This window comes from Talaromyces marneffei, chromosome 7, assembly GCF_009556855.1.
Source record: "Talaromyces marneffei chromosome 7, complete sequence".
In the NCBI taxonomy this organism is placed as follows: domain Eukaryota; kingdom Fungi; phylum Ascomycota; class Eurotiomycetes; order Eurotiales; family Trichocomaceae; genus Talaromyces; species Talaromyces marneffei.
This window is the reverse complement of record NC_072354.1, coordinates 848,238-867,722: the sequence shown is the minus strand read 5'-3', so window position 1 is coordinate 867,722 and position 19,485 is coordinate 848,238. Positions and strand designations below refer to the sequence as shown.

The 19,485-nt window shown below is 46.7% G+C and overlaps 11 protein-coding genes across 11 annotated transcripts; 4 read left to right on the top strand and 7 right to left on the bottom strand.

Annotated features, from left to right (window-relative positions):
- Positions 1 to 616: 616 nt before the first annotated feature.
- EYB26_008974 (uncharacterized protein) lies at positions 617 to 1,430 on the top strand (the record flags this gene model as incomplete). Its single annotated transcript, XM_054268225.1, has 5 exons — positions 617 to 649; positions 704 to 736; positions 789 to 847; positions 898 to 1,311; positions 1,370 to 1,430. The coding sequence occupies 5 exons, from the start codon at positions 617 to 619 to the stop codon at positions 1,428 to 1,430; spliced, it is 600 nt and encodes a 199-aa protein (XP_054124200.1).
- A 525-nt stretch (positions 1,431 to 1,955) lies between these two features.
- Positions 1,956 to 3,164, bottom strand: EYB26_008973 (uncharacterized protein; the record flags this gene model as incomplete). Its single annotated transcript, XM_054268224.1, has 3 exons — positions 1,956 to 2,133; positions 2,214 to 2,445; positions 2,516 to 3,164. The coding sequence occupies 3 exons, from the start codon at positions 3,162 to 3,164 to the stop codon at positions 1,956 to 1,958; spliced, it is 1,059 nt and encodes a 352-aa protein (XP_054124199.1).
- Positions 3,165 to 3,658: 494 nt separating this feature from the next.
- On the bottom strand, positions 3,659 to 4,787 carry EYB26_008972 (uncharacterized protein; the record flags this gene model as incomplete). The annotated part of the gene is made up of 3 exons (XM_054268223.1): positions 3,659 to 3,895; positions 3,959 to 4,660; positions 4,719 to 4,787. The coding sequence occupies 3 exons, from the start codon at positions 4,785 to 4,787 to the stop codon at positions 3,659 to 3,661; spliced, it is 1,008 nt and encodes a 335-aa protein (XP_054124198.1).
- Positions 4,788 to 6,331: 1,544 nt separating this feature from the next.
- EYB26_008971 (uncharacterized protein) lies at positions 6,332 to 7,286 on the bottom strand (the record flags this gene model as incomplete). The annotated part of the gene is made up of 3 exons (XM_054268222.1): positions 6,332 to 6,513; positions 6,565 to 6,716; positions 6,775 to 7,286. The coding sequence occupies 3 exons, from the start codon at positions 7,284 to 7,286 to the stop codon at positions 6,332 to 6,334; spliced, it is 846 nt and encodes a 281-aa protein (XP_054124197.1).
- A 365-nt stretch (positions 7,287 to 7,651) lies between these two features.
- EYB26_008970 (uncharacterized protein) lies at positions 7,652 to 9,278 on the top strand (the record flags this gene model as incomplete). The annotated part of the gene is made up of 5 exons (XM_054268221.1): positions 7,652 to 7,723; positions 7,786 to 8,014; positions 8,072 to 8,522; positions 8,577 to 9,122; positions 9,179 to 9,278. 5 exons carry the CDS (start codon positions 7,652 to 7,654, stop codon positions 9,276 to 9,278), a joined length of 1,398 nt encoding a protein of 465 aa, XP_054124196.1.
- Positions 9,279 to 9,575: 297 nt separating this feature from the next.
- EYB26_008969 (uncharacterized protein) lies at positions 9,576 to 10,771 on the bottom strand (the record flags this gene model as incomplete). The annotated part of the gene is made up of 4 exons (XM_054268220.1): positions 9,576 to 9,675; positions 9,729 to 9,834; positions 9,891 to 10,421; positions 10,483 to 10,771. The coding sequence occupies 4 exons, from the start codon at positions 10,769 to 10,771 to the stop codon at positions 9,576 to 9,578; spliced, it is 1,026 nt and encodes a 341-aa protein (XP_054124195.1).
- Positions 10,772 to 11,387: 616 nt separating this feature from the next.
- EYB26_008968 (uncharacterized protein) lies at positions 11,388 to 12,983 on the top strand (the record flags this gene model as incomplete). Its single annotated transcript, XM_054268219.1, has 4 exons — positions 11,388 to 11,466; positions 11,532 to 11,584; positions 11,640 to 12,887; positions 12,939 to 12,983. 4 exons carry the CDS (start codon positions 11,388 to 11,390, stop codon positions 12,981 to 12,983), a joined length of 1,425 nt encoding a protein of 474 aa, XP_054124194.1.
- A 358-nt stretch (positions 12,984 to 13,341) lies between these two features.
- EYB26_008967 (uncharacterized protein) lies at positions 13,342 to 13,909 on the bottom strand (the record flags this gene model as incomplete). The annotated part of the gene is made up of 2 exons (XM_054268218.1): positions 13,342 to 13,624; positions 13,695 to 13,909. 2 exons carry the CDS (start codon positions 13,907 to 13,909, stop codon positions 13,342 to 13,344), a joined length of 498 nt encoding a protein of 165 aa, XP_054124193.1.
- Positions 13,910 to 14,314: 405 nt separating this feature from the next.
- On the bottom strand, positions 14,315 to 15,284 carry EYB26_008966 (uncharacterized protein; the record flags this gene model as incomplete). The annotated part of the gene is made up of 3 exons (XM_054268217.1): positions 14,315 to 14,821; positions 14,877 to 15,055; positions 15,104 to 15,284. The coding sequence occupies 3 exons, from the start codon at positions 15,282 to 15,284 to the stop codon at positions 14,315 to 14,317; spliced, it is 867 nt and encodes a 288-aa protein (XP_054124192.1).
- Positions 15,285 to 15,648: 364 nt separating this feature from the next.
- On the top strand, positions 15,649 to 17,028 carry EYB26_008965 (uncharacterized protein; the record flags this gene model as incomplete). Its single annotated transcript, XM_054268216.1, has 1 exon — positions 15,649 to 17,028. The coding sequence occupies one exon, from the start codon at positions 15,649 to 15,651 to the stop codon at positions 17,026 to 17,028; it is 1,380 nt and encodes a 459-aa protein (XP_054124191.1).
- Positions 17,029 to 17,106: 78 nt separating this feature from the next.
- EYB26_008964 (uncharacterized protein) lies at positions 17,107 to 18,712 on the bottom strand (the record flags this gene model as incomplete). Its single annotated transcript, XM_054268215.1, has 6 exons — positions 17,107 to 17,422; positions 17,486 to 17,597; positions 17,653 to 17,715; positions 17,775 to 17,832; positions 17,894 to 18,493; positions 18,572 to 18,712. 6 exons carry the CDS (start codon positions 18,710 to 18,712, stop codon positions 17,107 to 17,109), a joined length of 1,290 nt encoding a protein of 429 aa, XP_054124190.1.
- Positions 18,713 to 19,485: the final 773 nt, after the last annotated feature.

Here is a 19,485-nt window from a genome sequence, read left to right as displayed (position 1 = left end):
TACACTTTGAAGTTTGCACATGCATATATTCCCCAGCGTAGACGAACTGGGTGCGTTGTAGGAGTAGTTACACCGTGTGTAAAAGAGAGAGGCAGGGTCTCCCCGCCTCAAGTTACACTAATCCACTCCGAACTTAGCTTCCCTGCCTTACCTTCCTTGCTAGCTCAACTCACTCACCTAACCTCTGCACTCGACCGCTCATTGTTATCTCCATTGCATTTTCACAGTCATTCCAATACTGCATTGCATCCTCTGACTCTCTGCCGGATTGTCGGTCTCGTTTAATTTCTATTCTCTAATTCTCATTCCATTCTACCGCAATTCATTCATTCCTCCCTATCGAAACCAATTCACTCTACACCGGGTCCCTGATTTCCCCGCCTGTCTGTTGTTTGTCGGTCAAAAGCTGCTGCTGTCGAGGTGAGACATTAGTCTGAGCATTTATATGGTTGCCTTCCATTATTCGGATGGCGTCTTTTTTATGACAAAAAAGAGTGCATGGACTGACCTTCTATCCAGATACCCCTCCCCCCTTTCATCCTTGCCGATCAAACTCAACTCGGCTCAACGATTACGCGTCCAGATAAGGGCTTGAATACTCCGAATCATAAGCATAATGGCGTCTGGGCCTGCGACTCAATCGTTGAAGGTATAGTCTGGTCATACAACCTAGCATCTATGGGATAGTGGCTAATTGGAACAGTGTGTGGTGACCGGTGATGGTGCTGTCGGCAAGGTTCGTGTGATAAGACTCATCTGCCACAAAACAGAATATTGACGAGCGCCAGACATGTCTCCTGATATCATACACCACCAATGCCTTTCCCGGCGAATACATTCCCACCGTGTTAGTCCTTCAGCCCCTATTCGGGTCATATCATACTAATAGACGACCAGATTCGACAACTACTCCGCTAGTGTCATGGTCGACGGCAGGCCCATCAGCCTCGGACTCTGGGATACAGCTGGTCAAGAGGATTATGACCGTCTCCGCCCCTTATCCTACCCTCAAACCGACGTCTTCTTGATCTGCTTCTCTATCGTCTCTCCACCATCCTTTGACAACGTAAAAGCCAAGTGGTTTCCCGAAATCGAGCACCATGCACCCGGCGTGCCCATCATTCTTGTCGGCACAAAGCTTGATTTGAGAGAAGATAGAGCTACCGCTGAGGCGCTGCGAGCCAAAAAGATGGAGCCGGTGTCGTATGAGCAGGCGCTTGCAGTTGCAAAGGAGATTAGGGCGCATAAGTATCTGGAGTGTTCGGCCTTGACCCAGAGGAATTTGAAGAGCGTGTTTGATGAAGCTATTCGGTATGTACCATCTCCCTCAAATCTACGTGTCCTGACGAGGCGAGCTAACGACGTGCAGGGCCGTCCTCAATCCTCGCCCTCAACCCAAGAACAAGGCAAAACGATGCACTATTCTGTAATCTTTTTCCTTTTTTTCCCTCCCCGATCATACTTGCTTGATTCTTGTCCTATCCTACTGCGTATATGCTAATTTATATCCCCATCGTTTTTGTTTACGTCTTACCATTTTGACATATTTTTGATTTGACAACTGTGAATACATATACCGGTTTTATTCTGCCAATTTGAATGATCCATCTGCTCTGCTCTGATTGTTTGTAATTCATTGTACTGTGTGTGGCGTTCGTTTTGTCTTGAAGTCGATTTCTGTTTGCTCATAAGTGTATCATCTGTCCTAAATTGGACACATAGAAACTACTCTTCTGTACTCGAAGTTGTTGTCCATGAATCGAATGTACTCTACTCCAAGCTTCCAGATGTCCATTAGAAAGGAATTGGCTTTTGTTATTCATCAACCAGCATCGCTTTGCTCGTATACATCAAACAAGAAGAAACAAAAACACCTGAAATGCAAACAATACAAAAGAAACCTCACCCCCGTAAACAAACCCTATCAAACCTTTTGAGAGAGAGAGAGGGTTTTTTTATTGCATCTGATTCAACCGACTAGGATGAATTCCCGAGTAATGTTCCTGCTTCGGGTCCTTTTCGCCTTTTTTCTTCTTCTCGTCCTGCGCATTCTTGGCTCTTTCTTCGGCTAGTTTCTGATTCTTCTCTTGCAACTTTGTGCGACGCGTAGCTGATTTTCCGCCTCCGCCGGCCCTGTACATCTCAACCGTCAGCTCTACTCCTATACACATATCCTGGTAAGGGTTAAGGAAAGGGGGTTATGGGGAACGCACGTGAGTTCAACGTTAATCTTCCTAGCAGGACTTTTGCCATCATCAAACGACGAATGATGATACAGCTTGAGGCAGGTCTGCATTCTATCAAAGGCCTCGAATTCGACGAAGCCAAAACCGCGGCATTTTTTGTTGTTGTCCTTCTTGTCGGTTGCGACGCGCACGGAGATGGGGGAGATTTTGGAGAAGTGTGCTGTTACAGATTCTGTGGTGGCGGTGTAGGGGAGGTTTCCTTTTTTTATTATTATTATCATTAGCTGACTTGTGGGATGGGTGAGGGGTGAGGGGAAGAGAGTACGTACCGACAAAGACGATGAAGCGGTTTTTGTTGGTTGCTTGGTCTTCTTGTTTGGCTTCTTTGGCAGCGGGTTTCTCCTTTTTCTCGGATTTTTTGTCGGCGGCCTTGGGTGTGGGCTTCTTAACTTCAACCTCGCTCTCCGATCCAGAACTGCTGGAATCAGAACTCGAATCCGAATCACTCTCCTCCTCTCGTTCCTTCTTCTCTTTCTTCTTTCTACCCTCGTCCTGCTGCTTCATCTCCTTTTTTTGTTTTTTCTCCTTCTTCTTGTCACTTCCCTCCTTAATTTCCTTTCTCTTTTCTCCCGTTCGGGTTTCCTTCTCCGCTTGTCGTTCACGTTTGATCTGGCCCTTGGATTTTTTCTTTTCGGCGACTTCGGCGGGGTTCATTGGCGTCGCATCAATAACAAAAAAGTCGTCGCCGGTGGGCTTGCTCTCCGCAGCCTCTGCTGCTGGCGTAGCATCCTCAGCATCCTCGGGGACATCGCGGAGCCGCTCCTGCACCGGAATCGCATTCGCGCCATTCATCAACTGCGTTGCGGCACGCTTGCGCCCCTTGTTGCCCTTCTGTAGGTATTTGGCCTTGTTCTTTGCCCGTTTGGGTTTCTGTTGGTCGGCGCCGGTGGCTTCTTCGCGCTTGCGTTTGTCGCCCATTTTTTTTTTCTTGAGGTGGTGACTTCTTTTTGTTTAATGTTCGTTTATCCAGTCCCTAATCCAGAAATTCGGTTGGAGGGGCTTTCAATTGGGAGATGGAATGGTCAATGGTGAGGAGGAGTCGATAAGAACTGTATCAATCAGTATTTTGATTTATTATTTTTTTTTCTGCCGTTGGGTCGGTGGATCGAGTGGTGATCTATGGCCAATTGGAATCATGGAATTATCTCCGGGGTTGAGGCGGTGTGGATGCCGGTATACAAGTAGATGAGTATCAGTTTCATTTCTTTTGCTCTCGATAAAGCTTTATGTACATTTCACGCTGCCACCCAATAACAGCAAACAACCGACATCTCGTTCATCCATATATGTATAAACCCTGCGTACAAAAAGGTCAAGAATGTGCACGAACTTTGTCCAACAACGCAGTAGAAAAGGGCCTCCCAGTCTCGATGTATGTAATATATATGCAAATTGCAAGAAAATAACAAGAATCAATCCTCCGGTTTTCGTCCATACACAAAAGTAAACAGTGAATAAATATGGTATTGCGGATCACAGATTTCGGCTTTCACTTTCTCGATCAATTCGCGTGTATCTTCGTTGCTCCATTTCAGGACTCGTATGAAGACAGCCAGAGAATAAGGTTCGACGGCTTCGAACATTTGGTACTGTTGGACTTTGCCCACTTCTTTCATGCGTTTGTCCTTGGGCCAGGGGCCGATTGGGACCTGTCCATGTCAGTTAGCTACAAAATGACTCAAAGCATAGTGGCGAGAAGGGAAGGGACAAACTTTGAATGTGTCTTCACTAATATCAATAAAACCAGCTTCCTCCATCCTCTGCTTATGCAACGAATAATCACTAAACGGCTTCCCAAACATCTGACTCGCCTCATTCAATTTATCCTTCCACAACACAAAATTCTCGGCTTTGAGATGCGAGCCATCATCCGACGAAATCTCGATTTCATATTCCTGTACCTCCATCCATCCACCCGGCTGCAGGTTGTCCACGGCCTGGGCGAAGAGTTTCTGCCAATCGCGGATTGAGCCCGTCATGCCCCGGCAGTGGATGTAGTCAAAGGATTGATATCCGTACAACCATTCACTCTCGACATCATCAACTTCAAACCGACAGTTTGACGGAAACCACGAGGGTTGAATTGGACTCAGGTCTGTTCCTAGCACTTCCGTCCTAGGGTTTTCCTCCGCAAAATCAATCGCCCATACACCAGTGCCTGTGCCAAAATCTAATACTCTCACGGGATTACTCAGGGGTGCTCTATACAACTCCCCATTCAATAAGAGTCGGAAAGTATGATGTAACAAATCGAGACGTTCTTGTTCCCGCTCGTCATTTGGGAGCAGATATTCGCCGTCGCGGAAGGAGTGGTATCGTCGGCCGTTCTCGTACTTGTAATTTTTTATGGAGGAGACGATTGTCGTGCGGTCGTCGAATGTGGAGGATGTGTCGACTATGTCGCTGTTATCGCTCTGTGTAGTTAACGTCAGTATATGTGTTATTTTTTTTCCCTGTGTAATTGAAGCGTACATCTATTTGTAAATCGTCGTCTCCGTTGGCTGTCCGGCCATTGGTTTCTTCTCCGTATACGTCCGCCATTGTCCGATGCTGCTGGGATTTAAACAATGTGAGATGACGGTTCGTGAGAATATATGTTCATGTATATAACTGTGTATAATTGGAAGCAAGGACTATATTCTCCTGTCCAGAATCCTCTCGCAAGAGTGTAACCGTCAGGTTAGGAGTAGGTGAGCGTCGATGGGGGGGGGGGGGTTGTGCATGGAGCTGCGGGGACGGACCATCCGTATCAACAATGCCTTTCTCCTAGTGCACGACGATATCGTGTGAAGTATTATAAAAATATTTTTGGACAACGAACCAAGCAGTCGGAACTGCAGCTAACGCTATACAGAGAAGAGCGCATTCAGTGGTGCAAAGCGTAAAAATGTCGTACAAGACTATAGATGACAGTGGATTCAGTAAGCTTCCAGGTACGGACAATTGGGTATGTAAAGGCGCCGTATCGCTAGTAGTCCGTCCCGAGAGAAAGGGCCATGCCGCTCCACTGTGGGGTATACTGCCCAATAGTACTGCATACATCCTGACAAACTAAGCTATGTTCAGATGGATAGTCCTTTTTGGGAAGCCTCCCTCGGAAACTCCTGTAATATTACGCGTATCCAATACGGCGCTCCCGTGAAGATCGACCGAAGAAGTTGACTATTCTAGCTTCCTCAACCGAGCCGTCTTCCACCATCGGTATTGAATCTATATGTAACAGTTAGCGACGAGCACAGAATGAAGTTCTTGGGTTCCATAAAAGGAATATCGTCAAAACAAACGAACCAACAGAAAAAAAGCAACTTCATCTTGGCATCCCCAAAATTCGATCCTGCTAGGTTACATCCAGTATGAACTCCGTCTCCATGCATGATTAGTTTCTCACACTTGATTTATGGCTTGTCTTCGGATATCGTCTCTATCACCAATCGCATGTTTCCAATTGACTGGAATTGCGGGCATAGTTACATACCACGTAGTAGTTAGTATAGCTGAGTGGAATTGCGCCTCCGTGCAGCCAGAGGGCATGCTATTGGTCAAACTATGAAGCCTCAAGGATACGTAGCCATTGGGTTTGGCTCTCCTCTTCCCGCACTGTCTTCCCCCGGTTTCTACCTAACCGGACCTAGGTACATTGTACAAAAGTACTGTTACTCTCCACATGGTTAGTACAGAACTTGCAAATTGACATTGACAACAAGGCCGCCAACAGAGCAGACCCAGATTGGCAGCCATGTTGTCACCCAGAAATAATTACATCCGTTCGGTACTGCCTAGGCTAAGAGGGCAGAAATTAGACTCGTCAACTTTTTTTCTCGGGACCAAAACTCGGATTTAATGGTGTGTCGTGTGCCCGACAGGCTGGATCCTGGTTCTCGGATCATGAGCCTCTGTCATGTGGGTTTTGTGTAACTACCGACGGGCCATTCTTGTATACTTGGGCTGCAGAGGTTGTTTTGAGCTGGCTTCTATTGCACTAGCATGTTCCAGGGTTGCTTCTGTTCGATTACCTAGGTGAGTAAGGATTCTATTCCGGATCGACGGTCAATTGTCATTTAGTTGATAGGTATGGAGATCATCGCTCAGTATACAAGTATTTTCAAATCCTTATCCTTGGACCCATAACGCCCTTTGAACTCCTCTCTCGTCAAAAGCTTTAGCAATGGAGCATACACCTCCTTCATGTCGAAAATTCCGCGTTTCTTTTGGTCGATGTGCGAGCCGTCAATGACGATACGTTCGAGTTTCTCGGTTTTGAGGGTGCCTTGATGAAGCGTTAGCTGGTTCATCCGACGGTTGAAGAGCAAAAACATACCCGACTCTAACAGATCAATTATACGCTGAGGAGTACCAACGCCAATGCTGACTCGAGATCGTTCCAGGAACTGTTTCGCTTCTTCTATTTTGATATGTTTGGCGAATAATTTTGCGACGGCGGCATCTTTGTTTTGGAATGATCGTAGCGCACTGTAATATATCTTGTTAGCCCATGAAATGTATAACCGCGAAGAAAAGAGAAACACACCGAACTAAATCAGCCGCTCGAAGTCCTGCTGATGATATAACAAGTGTATGCGGAGTTCCCTTCTCTTCCGGCGCATTTGCTAACCTCGCGCCTTTCTCGGGACTGTACGCTTTTAAGTAGGCCGGCAATTGAGCTAGTTTCCGCTCTTGTTCGAACGACGTCGTATCTTTGAATGCATGTGCCGGCACACACATGTCGCTCAATTCCACAGCCGTCAAATCCTTGTTATGTGCCTTGGCTTTTTGCATGAAATGATCCGCTAAGATTTGTTCGTTCATTTTGCTGATGGATTCGTCGACAGCTTCTTCTCTGTCTGGCTGTTGCGCAGTTTTATTTGAGGGTTTCTTGTCGTCTTTTTTCTTGTCTTTGTTGTTCCTGTTGAACTTTTTATCCTTGTTCCACCCTTTCTGCTTTTTGCCATTCTGAGCTGTATTGTCGCTGTCTTCTCGCTTTCGCTTCTTTTCTTGATCCTTTGCGGAAGAAGCGGGCTTGGGGGCGTTTGTCTCTGCCATCTTTTTGGAGGGTCCGGACGTGGTGTACAGATATCAATTCTGTTCTATGTGAGGTCGTTTTTTCTGGTCGTTGAAAGCTCTGGAAATTTTATTTTGTCGTATGCATGCTTAGTCACCTATCTTATCGATTTAACTAGTTAACTAGTTAGTTAACTTAGGTTAAGACTAGCCGGGTTGGGGTAAGCGCATAATCGAACAGCGGCAGCTCCACGCGACTTGACCTTCAACGCGCATTGATCTTGGAACGTTCTTATACATGAATGTTGAGCTTTTAAAGGTCCGGAGAACAGTGCAAATTTCCTGTTGATAGAATTAATTGAACGAAAGAGATTTGCAAAACGCATGCCATACGCTGATCGTTTGTCATGTCGACTCCAAGACCCCGCGGTCGTCCAAAGCGGACATCAACAAACAATGATGATTCGACTACTCAGATAGTGAGTTTGACTGATACTGGAGCATGTGTTGAATAATACGACTAACTGAAAACTCGATACAGATACCAACAGCTTTAAACGTACAACCTACAACACCGAGATATACGACTCTAACACCCTCTGCCCTCCGCTCAGCAAGTCGGCGGACTCCTCGCGCCGCACCATTGACACCATTCGGGCTTCGCGCAATGCAGCGCCGTACTGCGAATACACCCGGTCGAGATCGGAGAAGAAGTACGCGCGGTCCGCAACAAGAAACTGCTTTTGATATCTTGCGCAATCTCGGTAGAAGTAAGCGCCGTCAAACCCTCTCGGAGGAAGACTGTTGCTAAATGTTATATGTGATAGCACTCGCCCCGATCTCCAAACCGATCCAATCTTCTCCCCAAGAAGAACGCAGCCCGACCCCGGAGAGCTCGTCAGAGATAGAAGATGAAACAGTCTACCTTGATCGGGAACCACTACCAGAGCGTCCGCGTCTCTCACTTCCACTTCGTGCTGATAGCGGAACAAGCAGCGATGGTAGTCCCGACATGCCTCCACCACGATTATCCTTGCATTTCGATGAGGAAGATATCACACAACGTTCTGTGGAATACCCGCGAAGAGCTATTAGTGACAAGGATCGACAGCGGCTGGAAAGAATGAGTTTTGGGGATGTCAGAATGAGTGAGAATTTTGGGGATCTTACGCGGCTTGATGCGTTTTCGGACGCGGGAGATATTACTGCTCTCGTGCAGGACGACGATGACGAGGATATTGAGCAGACACAATTGGACGAAGCAGCTTTTGACGCGGGGTGAGTCATGACTATCCATTATTCCTCATGTGTTGCTAAAAACTTATAAAATAGTGGCGAAACTGCGGATTTAGGCCGGTTTAATTTGGACTTCAACTTTCCGAGTCCTGTTGCTCCCGCAGCAGACCTCGATGATCCTCTACCAAACGACGAAGATAATTTCATGCTTCAAACTGATCACGGCGAGATTCCATACCCGTCATCCGACGATGACGCGGCAGATGGTTTCACAGGATTCGAAGTCAATATCCCAGACCAAGTCTCCGAAGCCGGTACGACAGGCACTGCCGAACCTGGGGCTGGTATTGTCGGCGGCGGCCTCCGCGATGAACCCTCAAAAAGAACCCAGAAACAAAAGAAGCTCTCCAGGCACGGCATCCCGGTCCCATTACTACCAACAGGCGTCGTGAAAAGAATAGCAACCCGTTTCGCGCGTACGGGAGCAGGTAGCAAAGCCAAAATCAACAAGGAAACTCTCGCTGCAATTGAGCAGGCTTCAGAATGGTTCTTTGAGCAAGCTAGTGAGGATCTTGCTACGTATTCCAGGCATGCGGGTCGGAAGACTATTGACGAGAGTGATGTTGTGGCTTTGATGCGCCGGTATGTATCCCCCCTTATGCTGCTGAAAGGATTTCTAATTCTCATGGTATGTGCAGACAACGTCATGTTAATAGAATGAATACGGTATTCTCGTTGGCGCAGAAACATTTGCCGAAGGAGCTTTTGCAGGATATTCGATTGGGCCTACCGCCTTAAGTCTCCTGCCGCAGCTGAGAATGAGAATATTTCATCATTGATGGCATTCGAATGTGCCTCCTAAGATTCGACACGCCAAGCAGTCTGGTACTACAACAGACCCCCGAGATTCTGTCTCGTTTGCGCTCCTTGGATTACGATCTAAGCGGATGGCGACACGTCGTACTGTGCAACATCAAACTTTAGCTCGAGGCCTGCCTCGTGGAGCGGATTATCCGCAATCTCTTGAGATGCACAGAATATCTACTGGATAACATATGTATTATACAAACATATCATACACTAGGCTGAGATGGTCTACATGTTCTTGCTTTGGCGAACTCGTCGCAATGCCTCATTCGGGCGTTTGCGCACCACCATCCAAAGCATGATTGCCGTTGACACGGACAGGCCGTACCTAGACCACTTCATTAGGCTTTGCAATGAATTCAATCAAGACGAACCACTTACCATGTAAATATATACTGAAGATGATTATTCCTCAAATTCACCTGCGCCGGTCGACCAATCGGCACACCATTTGCCGTCCGATTCAAGGTCTCAATCAAATCGGGCACTAGAAATCGTCAGCACATACCCCCCCTCCAAAGAAAGAGTAGGTAGGATACATACCCATGGTCTCCTCAATCAAAATAGGCTGACTCCCAGTCAACTCCGCCATCTGCTCAATATCCGGAAAGTAAAACTCCCCCTTATCCGGCCTGTTATCCGGCGTGAAATAATTTTTTTTGACCGGATCCCTTATCAACCCTTCAACCACGACTTGACCCTGCGGCAGACCCTCAGGTCGAACTTTCTGATCCTTGAGTTTCTTCGATATCCACCCCCTATTAATCAAGACTGTATTCTCGTTCCCATTTTTGTCGTCGTCGGTAGTTCGTTGTAGAGGGGTGATGACGATGTACCCTTCTTCACCTTCATACATACGCGGCCCTATCAACATTTCTTGGTCGTGGCGGTACTCGCCGGTAGCCACAATTCGTCGATAGTCAAATTCGGGAATCACCTCTGGATCGATGCGCGGTGGTAAAGGCAGAGGAGGCTTGACGAGTCGATCTTCGAATTTTGCGATCAGTTTGGTTTTCCAGTCGAGTCTTTGGACTTGCCAGGTTCCGAGGACAAAGGCTGTTATGGGGATGAGAGCTTTGAATTATTATTAGCGAGAGGCTTAGGGATTTATAGACTAGGAGTGGGAGGGGCGTACCCAAAAGAATCAACCCGGGTCCATGGCGACGGCCTACACGCACGATCTGCGAGGGCCGGTCAATAGGTGAGACCCATTGGGGGTCGTCGGCGGGTTGTTGGTGTAGTCGTCTACTGCCTGTATTGAAGTTTCGCTGTTGTCGTTGACGGAATTGTAGTTGTTGTCGACATCGTAGACATACGGAATCGAATATGGATAGATTTTGTTGCTGTTGTATGTGCAATCCTTTTTGTAGAGACCTGCTCGAGAATTTTGTAGCCTTTGATAGGCTAGCGAGTAGAGGTCTCATTTTCCGGCTTGTCCCAGTTACGCGACAGCGCCTGGTGGCATGAACAGTCAATTTGATATGATTGTTCTCAAATCAAATAGAGAAATGTTCCAACATGCGGACGATTGATCTGTTGTTCCGCCCGTCACCGCTTTAACGAACCACGTGATCGAGTCATAGTTCTACCATTTTCACAGTTCAATCAGCTCCAGTCGTAATCGAGTAAGATGATTAGTTGAAATGATCCCAGCTCAAGATCAATATGCCTCCAAAATGTCCATATTCAAGCTGGTTATAACAATTTAGGATACGGTGTTCCGTATGCGGTATAGCGTGATCTGGAAATTGAAGCTTCCTGCGACCAGGGCTACAACTCAGAAGTAAATAAGTCAATTTCTAATGTTCCGATATCTAGTATAGAGCTTCGCTGGTCGAGCCTCTTCTTGCAAAATAACCATTCCTGTAAGCAAAATCCCTGGTGGCGATCCCAACTGCCGACCCCGGATGTTTTGACAGATTGATAAGTTAGCTAGCTCCACATCTCACCATCATCGATCAATCACATGCAACCACCTTTACATTTCGTCCTAACAGTCAAGCTCTTAACATTTGCAGATAATCAGAATATGTGATGACAATGTTCTATCAAGGCGACTTACAGAGTGGCATTGCCACTGCTATGCGCGAAGCAAAGCCCGTCGTTTGTTTCATTCGTGGTATGTCATTACCAGGTTATCAGCTTATACTGAGTTGCTTACTGATGCGGGATTGATTTGTCTAGATGACCAAGAAGAGAGCACAACATGGGAAGATGAGTATTTTGATAATGACGAGGTAATCGCATTGCTGAGCTCAAACTTGAACAATAGCTGATCATTCCAAACGGTAGCTACGTCAATTGCTCACAAGCAGCTCGGTCACTCTGCGTCTCATAGCCGGTTCCCAAGAAGCGGGTTTTCTTACTTCGATATGCCCTATTCAGACATTTCCCGCAGTCATAGTAATAAGGAATGGGATGTTGCAGGAATACCTTGTCGCGGGGACGGCCAAGGATGCATTTCAGACGAGGTTGAAGACGGCGATTGCAGCGAACACTGCAGCTGTTGAGACTACTCCACTGGTAGCTTCGTCGGATACTACACATACCACTGAGTCACAAGCACCACCACAGACTATTCGGGAGCCTGTGCAGCCGCGGGCACCTGTCGCGCCCACAACTCCCCAGCCTCAAGCGCAAACACAACAGGAGCCTATGCGAATACCACCCGTTTCTCAATTCCCAACTTCGCAACCAACTCATACCACGACAGGAGCATCGGATAGAGAAAACATACGTGCCGGAAAACGACCCGAAACCTACGAAACCCCCGAACAAAAGAAAGCCCTCCAAGAAGAAAAAGAGCGTCGGGCACTGCAATCTAAGATCCAACGAGAGCAAAAGGAACAAAAAGAAGAACGAGAACGCATCCGCAACCAGATAAAAAAAGACCAAGAAGCGCGAAGGCAGCGTGCAGACGAGGAGAAGAACATTTCCAATGCAACCTCTTCCTCGAGAACCTCTAGGACAAACAAACAGCCAACAGAATACCGCCTTCAGATACGTCTCTTTGACGGACGGTCCGTTCGCAATAGTTTCCCACCATCGGCAACGATCCGGAAAGACGTCCGTCCGTGGCTTGAGAATCAACGGTCAGATGGTGCCGAGCCGTATAATCTCAAGCACATCCTGACTCCTCTTCCGAATCGTACCATCTCCGTCGCAGAGGAGGAACGGACGCTAGAAGAGCTTGAGCTAGGACCAACGGCTAGTCTTGTCATGGTTCCGGTGCCGTCGTATATTGAGGCTTATGCTCCGTCAGGGATTGTGAATAGTCTTCCAGGTCGAGTTGTATCGTCGGGTTATGGCCTTGTCTCTGGCGTAGTAGGTGGCGTAACTGGTCTGGTTGGGAGTTTTTTGGGGTATGGTGGTACTGCCACGCAAACAACAGCCACAACATGGAGTTCGAATAATCAACAGCCTGCGGATCCGACAACGGCATCAACTACGAGGGCGAGAAGTGGCCAGGGCATCAATATCCGAACGATACATGATCAAAGGAATGAGCGGGATCAGAATGAGTTTTATAATGGCAATACTGTAAGATCCTCCCTTCTTTCCCTAGTGAGTTCCTGCTGATATATATACTAGTTGAACTTTGAGCCGAGGCGAGGCGACGACTCGAAAGACAAATGACGCTACGATTGAAGAACTACGCTTGAATAGCCCATACTTGCTTTTATGAATCGAAATTGAGATTCCAATTCCTCTACTAGAAACGATGCGAATCTGAGTGGAGGATTTTGCTTTTTTTTTTATTCGCTTTCCATATCAACAGGAGAGGCATGAACCGACCATCATCAGGCCAGGATATGACTAGTATACAATATATGCCCCCAAAAAAAATCGAAAGAAATTAAAACCTAGCAACTCAAATCTGCTCATAAACAAACACACTGTAAGTCTGAGCGATAATATATTACCATGCTATGCCATAATCCATGAATATCCACACAATAACAATAAAAGAAGACAGCCACAATGATGGTGGTATTTAGTAAGGCTTAGCAGCAGCCTGGCAAGCCTTCAACTGATCCAAATACCATCCGCAAATGGTCAAATCACCCTTGTTATCGTCCATGCATTTGCGGAAGTTTTGTGCGTCGGTTGCGCAGGCTGGATTTTCCCAGGCGGACTGAGAGGTGTTGGTGGCATAGAGACCACTGTCCATGGCCTGAGATTGGGCGGGGGGAGCTGCTTGTTCAACGGGGGCGCTGGAACCGCCTGTGAACCAACTGCCGACGGCGTGGCCGATGGATGAACCGACTGCGACACCACTATACAAACATCAGACATGTCAGTTTGGGATTCAACAGTCTTTTCCAAACAGATTCAAGGGAGACTTACGCAGCGGTAGAAGCCATCTGACCGAAAAGACCAGGTCCCTGGCTCTGCACAGGCATGGGAGGAGCCTGCTGGGCAGCAGGAGGATAAGCAGCGGTAGAGTGAGGCTGGCTCTGGTGTTGCTGAGGAGCAGCAGGTCTGGCAGGAGCAGCGATAGGACGGGAAGGAGCGCTGCGCGCAGGGGCGGCAGGACCACGACCACGACTTTGACGAGCCATATTGATGATGTGTTTTGTGAAGTTGAAAGAGAGGCGTTGAAAGTGAGATGGATAGAGGGGTGGTTGGAGTTATGTATGACTGTTTGAAGAATTATTTCGTAGAAGAAGTTCGAAGGTCGGAGGTTTGAGGCAAAATCGGCCGGTACGGGTGCCACCGTCTGCTTGTCTGATTGGTTGGAGACGGGTCGGCGTTAGGATAACCGCGGCTTTAACATTACTTCCATCTACGACCTAATTAGTTACTATGTATGTCTCTGGATTGTATCAATATCTAATTCATGATTATTTATATGTACATATTGAGTAAACAACCGCCAACGCCTGCATTCTGGCTTATATCCGGACCGAATGCATATGCTAAGAGTAATCATGAAATAAGTAAGAGCGCAATCATCATCATATCGCCTATCGATTCTGTTTCTTCTTGTCGTTGTTCTTTTCCTTTCTTTTGGCTTCCTTCCTACGCCTTCTCTCTTTCCGAGACATTGTTCGCTGCTGTTTGTTATCCGGCTCCGGAATACCCTTCGCCTCTCGCGTTGCCTGAGGCTCAGCCCTTTTCGCTTTTATGAGATTCTCTTTCCTCTGTTTCGCTTTTGCCTTTGCGGTTTTCTTTTTGGCGTTTTTGGACTCTGCCATGGGTTCCGAGGAGAGTTTGATAAAGTCCCCTATAGGCGAAACTGATTTTGCTGGTTTCGTATCGATGGAGTCTGATGGAGATTCGTCTTCGGATTCTTCCGACTCTGATTCTGAGCTTTCGGCCTCAGTGGAAGGTTTGCTTAGTTCTTGGGAAGGAGTCGAGGCTGATGATTCTTCCTTAGATTTCTTGGCGAGCATGGCTGCTTTGAGTTGCGCGCGTGCTTTTTCCTTTGCTTGTCTTTCTGCGCGCTCGATGTCGTATTGGTCATTGCCAGCCTGGGCAAGTCAGTACACGTAATAATCGAAAATAAAATCGAGGCAAATAACATACAAGGCCATGAGCTATAAACCGACGAGCAGCCTGCTGATCCAACTTCATAGTCGGCTTTGCTTCTTCCTCTGGTGGTGGACTCTCCAATGCCTTTATCTTGGCATAGTATTGCTTCACACGAGTCAATTCCTTAAAGACAGGATGTTCTTGCGCATTGGTGCCGTGAAGTGTTAAATAAGCTATATCAATTAGTAGATGCCCGAAAAACAATAAATAGCCAAACATACAGAATATCAATGACTCCAGTATATATGTGAGCAAAGCATGGAGCTTCGCTCTCTCGAGTAGCGGTAGTTTTTTGGATGTTTCATCCAACGAACGACTTAGGAGTGGTTCGAGGGCCTCTTCCAAGTCATCGATATTATCCTCCAGGCGGTCCACCAACGGCAATAAATTTGCGACCTCCATATTGCTAAGCTGAGATCAATCTTGATGTTGTGTCGTGTGATAAGAGTTATAAAAATAAAAAGTTTCTCCGCCATTTTTTGCGACATCTCAAGGCGGTGAGGGAAGGCGGTCAGTGGACAACAAGCCGATTCTCGTCACATTTGAAGCTCAAGAAATTACAATGAATCTTTGTACGACCTGAATTTTTTTTGAAGTCGATTTAAACGGTTTTTGGTATCGATCCTTACTCTACAAGCTTCAACATGATAAGTTGACCTTCGCGCTACCTTTTATCAATCCTTCGTGCCGGCAATTCGTCGCTACTGCTCCAAATCAACCACCAAACGCCGTCAAAGTGCATGCTCGAATCGTTAGCCATCCGCTAATGCGGATTGGTACTATTGGCACAAATGGACTTGCAAGATATCAGCCTTTCATAGTACCATGGAGCCGCAGCTTTGTGTCTCGAACTGGCGCACCCAATCGGAAATGGGTGTATCGCGAAAATGAAGAGGTCGAGACGCCAGACAAGGGCAGTTTGTCCGGACGAATACACATATTAGGAATGGGAAACATTGGCTGTTTCGTGGCACATTCATTGGCATCTCGAATGACGCGACCGCTGATTACTCTGCTCCTACACAATCGCGATATGTACGAGCGCTGGCTGCAACGAAAGCAAACTATACGCTTGATGACGAATGGATCGGACGATAACAAGACGGGGTTTGATGTGAATGTTTTGGATAATAAGACGTGGTATTCGATGCCGTACTGGGATGAACGCAACCCAAGGCTTAGCCCCGAAGAGGAGGAGGAAAATTATACGTCACAACTCGAGACAAATGATGCTCCATCCTCTGAGGTTGATGATTTTACAGACGATGAGAAGATCGAGTGTCTGATAGTGACCACGAAGGCACCACTCACCGTCAAGGCATTATCCTCCGTCAGCCATCGATTAACTCCAGACTCGACTGTCCTTTTCCTCCAGAATGGCATGGGAGTCATCGACGAAGTGAACGAGAAAGTATTCCCCGACCCCAGCGACCGTCCTCACTATTTACAAGGCATCATCTCACATGGCGTGAAAATGAAAAAACCATTCCACATCGAATACACCGGACTGGGTACCACCAGCATAGGGAATGTACTCTCCTCAATACCAACAACAACGGACGGAAAACCCTCAAATACCCCCTGGGCTCCATCCACGAAGTATCTCGCACGCACATTGACATTGACAGCACCATTAGTTGCAGTCGCCAAAAGCCCCATTGCTATTCTACAAGATCAACTCGAGAAGCTGGCCATGAACTGCGTCATAAACCCGCTTACCGCATTGTTGGATGTGAAGAATGGGGAATTGCTCTACAATTACCACATGACGCGCTCAATGCGAATGCTACTCGCCGAAATTTCGACAGTTATCTGCGCCTTGCCAGAACTAGATGGCGTTCCCGGTGTAAAAGAACGTTTCTCGACTGAACGATTAAAGGCGAGAGTCATCAAATTGGCCAATGCAACGGCTCAAAATACGAGCTCCATGCTTCAGGATGTGCATGCAATGAAAACAACGGAAATTGAATATATTAATGGATACATTGTGCGTCGAGGGAATGAGCTGGGCATTAGGTGTGCGCTGAATTATATAATTATGCAGCTTGTGCTGGGGAGAAATCAAATCTCCAAACTACGAGAAGCAGGAGCCGTCCCTCTGAGTCCCTTGGAGGTCGAAGAGATGGAGGGCGAAGAGGGTTTATGATGATTTACGTCCGTTTAACTTTCGGTTACTTACATGTATCAATAGCTATATATCCTCAATTTATCTCGATTTGTATTCTCAATCAAGCTTCGAACTCACAGCCTCACACAACTGTTTAATCTGCTCCCACCTCCCTATCAACATCTTAATCTTCCGCTGAGCCAAACTATCTTTCTCTCGTGAAAGCATCTCTTCCAATTTGGCCATTGTCTCTGTGGCATCTTTGAGATATACATCAACCCAATCCCTAATAATGGCATTAACTTTTACCGGAATTGGCGGTGCGCCGCAACCCTGAATGTAATTCCGCCAGTTACGTCGAGACATGCATTTCATACTTGCTGCGACTTCGGTGCGGAAACAAGGGCCAGATTCCAAAGTGATTTGATAATTTCTTCATCCCAAGAGTTTTGGTTAGTGATGGTTCATATGATCTTATGAAGGGGGCAGAACGGACCCATAATATCTTTGGCGGATTAGTTCTTCCTTTTCGGCGACTGTAAAGTCTTTGAAGATGATGTCGTCCAGGAATATGGCATCAGATTCGTTGGTTTCGAGGTAGAATCCGTCTGTTATTTGCATCTTGTTAGGATTAGGTGAATCTGGGGAGGATAGCGTACATGCATTCAACGAAAAGAAAGTCATTTGGATGTGGGCCGTAACTCATGTATATCTCTTCCCCCTTTTCTAGTATCCAACGAGTCAGCACTCTATGACAGTTGTATATATGAAATTCGAGAACTTACTATATAATCTCGTCGCCCGAAATGTATAGCTCTTCCCATCAAAATGTACCTCACATTCCTTATCATCATAGTCAGTACGCCATCTCAGAAAGTACTACCGGTCTAGACGACAAACCCACCGCATCATCTGTATGATTAAAATAATCCGCAAACGGCACCATAGCCATAGCATCATTTGTGTCTTCTGGCGGGTCTTGCCCGGGCATCAGATAATAGAAACTCCTCGTATTAACAATTAACCAATGATACGAGAATTTCTCCCAATCTGTATCTGGGAAGACGGCGATGACGTCTCGCCATGCTTCTCGTAGTCGAGCTTCTTGTTGAGCGAGAAGATTCTGATGCTTCGTTGTATATTCTTCTGCGAGGGGCTTTTTGTGAAATGTGTTCCACAACCCGGAAACTGAGGGCGGGAGTGTGATAGGTGATAGGTCATGTTGATGGGATGTGGTGGCGATAGTAGAAATCGGAGTCTTTAATCCTGAGCCTCCGAGTTCTTTAGACCAGAGGATCGGCATTCCCTCCTCAAAGTCCGGAAGGGTCGGCCATGTAGCTTTCCAGAGATCATATCTCTTCAAGGTTTTCGGATCACCATGAGTGAGAAACGCGGCGAGTAGACCGTGTGTAGATATGCCATTGAACATGTTGACGAAATCAGCCGGTATGCTATCAATGCTTAGCATGGCTGATCTTGGCACTTCAACCATTACCTCATTTTCCTAAGTTGGATATTAGCGACTGGAGGAAATGAGGAAGAAAGAAAAGATGATGTTTAGCTGGGCCTATGGATATCATACTTGTATGTCCCGTGTCGCTATCATACCCAACCCTCGGCCAGGGATCCTGGCAGGTTCTACCCCATTTACTTTGACGCCTTCAGCAATGGCCCATTGCATGAATGCAGTGTGCTGCTCGCCTGGTGGATTATATGTCGGCATTTTTGGCTTCCGATTGCCGAATGCAAAGGGACTCTAAAGCTTGCTGATTTCACTCTGCTTTCCAGTGGCTTTTCGAGACTCGATTGTCTGTCAAAATATTGTGAAAATCATACTGGAACATTCCAGACTATAACAAGTGACCCGATTAATTTATTGAGATATCCATGATCGAGTCAGTGTAAATCCTAAGAATCGTTGTCAAGGATGAAATGAAATGTCAACAACTGGATGAAGAATGGAATTGTGGGGTATAACCCTAACTACCCAATCAGAAAGTTGTCACTTTTTGATCCAATCAAATCAGACAATTTAAGTATCATAGCGACTATTCCAATTTAGGAAGGATGCCTGTAAACTGCCTATTTAGGAAATATGAGGCATCGTGGTAGATGGGCCAGAAAGTGGGAGGTATTGCTCTGAATTCCTCTCCATTAAGTCGTGTTCTTACATGCAATACTCGTCAGCAAAACACATGAAATACTAAATGTTCATCAATCCTGACCGATCGAACGTGATTCCACCAGCAACTTGGGTGTATCCTCTTGAATAAAATCGCCAAGTATCCCCGCTTTATCAAACCCCATATTACTCAAAATCCTCCTGTGCCGCGAATTCATCCATAACCGCTGGAATCACTTTAGTGGATCCTTGAAACTCGCCGTCGAGCTTGGAATGGTTGTAGATGCGCTTGAAAAGTTGGGTTTCTCTCCCGGTGTGCAATTCAACAACCTTCATCTGGTACGTTTAGGATCTTTTGCAAAGAGCGGTATTTG